The 2364-nt window shown below is 37.4% G+C and overlaps 1 protein-coding gene across 1 annotated transcript; it reads right to left on the reverse strand.

The window, feature by feature from the left end:
- Positions 1–1068: 1068 nt before the first annotated feature.
- Positions 1069–2007, reverse strand: LOC102854221 (olfactory receptor 4K3-like). The gene has a single exon (XM_006883245.1). The coding sequence runs from the start codon at positions 2005–2007 to the stop codon at positions 1069–1071; it is 939 nt and encodes a 312-aa protein (XP_006883307.1).
- Positions 2008–2364: the final 357 nt, after the last annotated feature.

Genomic DNA, 2364 nt, shown 5'->3' on the forward strand with positions numbered 1-2364 from the left:
ATAAGGAAGGCTTTCCTCTCTGGTATTATTGATGATCTTATTTATTGTTGTTAGGTGCCATTGAATCAACCACAACTCATAGCAACACTATGAACAACAGATCTGAGCCTTGTCCTATCCTGTGCCCTCTTCACGATCTCTGACCTACTTGAGTCCACTGCTGCCAACTCTGTCAATCCATCTGGATGAAGGTCTTCCTCTCTTTCACCAACCCTCTATCTTTCTAAGAATGATGTTCCTTTCCAAGGAATAGCTTCTCTTAGATCATCTAATTTGACTTGTCTATTCGCCTGGAAGTTGAGTTACTACAATGACTTCAGTCTAAGCTTGTAGAGTGACTGACTAAGAGACGTAGTCTCCACGGTTCCATTGATCTTAATCAGAACAGTAAGTCTGGTCTTTTCTATAATTTTGTGTTTTGTTTCATGTTATTTTGTTTCTTTCAAGCAAGGCATTTAAACACTTCCCTAATAATTTCAACAATAACAACACAATCATATATATATTAAACTTATGATCACAAAATGAATTTATTAATATCAGAGAAAAAATTACAGACTTTTGCTGTGAATTTAAAGAATATCTTTCAAGAGGAACTCAACCTTTAAAATAATGGCTAAGACTTTTCTTTCTTTTCTAGGTGGATGCTGACCTCTCAAATACCTTTTGCAATTCCTTTAATTAAATATAAATTAGGTATATAAATATTTAAAAGCATAATCTATACATAATGGGACACTAATAACTATGCTCATTTATAAATATGAACAGGTAATTATTTCCAATTCTGTTTATAAGTTAAAGTATGACAGAATTGCAGTGATTAAGGGGATTAGGTGATTACATGTTGTTGTTGTTATGTGCCATCGAGTCGTTTGCGACTCATAGCGACCCTTTCACTGCTCCACAAATTGCTTGTCTGTCAGATACTCCTCTAAATCTGAACATTCAGATTAAGACAGACTAGGAAGAAGGATTGGCCACCCACTTCTGAAATAGCAGGCCTCTGAAGACCCTATGCACAACAAAACACACACAGACTAACAGAAAGGTGATTACATATGAGATCTAAAAATTGTCTCTTGAAACCATATGCCGATTTATAAGTCTCTTCATGGCATTTTTAATCTCTTTATTTCTCAGTGTGTAAATAGCTGGATTCAGGAGAGGTGTAATGACTGTGTAAAACACAGCAAGAAACTTGTCCACCCATGTAATGCTGAGTGGCCACAGATAGATAAAAATGCAGGGTCCAAAGAACAACACAACCACTGTGATATGGGACGTGCAGGTAGAGAGTGCCTTTGATGCCCCATCCTTTGAGTGAAGGCGAACAGTTAGTAAGATATAGGTGTAGGAGACCAGCAAGAGAATGAAACAGGTTGTTGCCAAGAACCCACTATCAGCATTTATCAATGTTCCCATAGTATGAGTATCCATGCAGGCTAGTTTAATTACTAAAGGGATATCACAGAAAAAGCTGTCCACTATTCTTGGTCCACAGAATGGTAGTTCCATAACCATAGCCAATTGACTTGTGGAATGTACAAAGCCAATGATCCATGTTATCAAAACTAGCCAGATGCACTTTTTAGAGTCCATTATGCTAGAATAATGGAGTGGTTTGCAGATGGCCACGTAACGGTCATAAGCCATTGTTACCAGTAGCACCATTTCACCTCCTCCGAAGAAATGCACACAGAGAATCTGAGCCATGCAGCCCCAAAAGGAGATAGTCTTATAATCCTTTAGGAAGTCTACAGTTAGTTTTGGGGTGGTAACTGAAGAAAGGCAGAAATCAGTGAATGAGAGATTGGCCAGGAGAAAGTACATTGGGGAATGGAGATGAGGGTCAGTAATGATCAAGAATACAACAAGGAGGTTCCCAAAAACAGTCATCAGGTAGAGTATAGAAAATGGCACTAAGAAGAAGGTTTGGAGCTCCTTTGAATTGCAAAGTCCTCTGAAAAGAAACTCAGATACTGCCGATTGATTTCCTTCTTCCATTTAGTTCAGTTTGTTGCAATACATCTGAGAGGAAGAGATGAACTGGGACTTTCTACTCTGAAAGAAAGAAATTGATGTTAATTGTAACAAACCAGATAAAAGGTTATCATAGGAAAAAATTGAGGTGTTAGCATTGTTGTTGTTAGAGGTCATCAAGTCAACCCTATATATAACAGATTGTAACATTGTTTAAGCACATTGTCATAATCATCGTGTCTATCTATCTTGTTGAATATCATCTTCTTCTTTCATCTCTCCACCTTTCCAAGAATTTAGTATGGCACTAAACTCAACATTGTAAATCAATCAAAAACTATTTCTTGCAAAGAGCATAGCCTCTTGGCCAAGAGAGATAAT

This window comes from Elephantulus edwardii, unplaced genomic scaffold, assembly GCF_000299155.1.
Source record: "Elephantulus edwardii isolate Elephantulus edwardi_28Jun2011 unplaced genomic scaffold, EleEdw1.0 scaffold00026, whole genome shotgun sequence".
NCBI classification, from domain to species: domain Eukaryota; kingdom Metazoa; phylum Chordata; class Mammalia; order Macroscelidea; family Macroscelididae; genus Elephantulus; species Elephantulus edwardii.

Coding starts and splice junctions, on each gene's coding strand:
- LOC102854221 (XM_006883245.1), bottom strand. CDS start 2,007: ATGGAAGAAGGAAATCAATCGGCAGTATCTGAGTTTCTTTTCAGAGGA.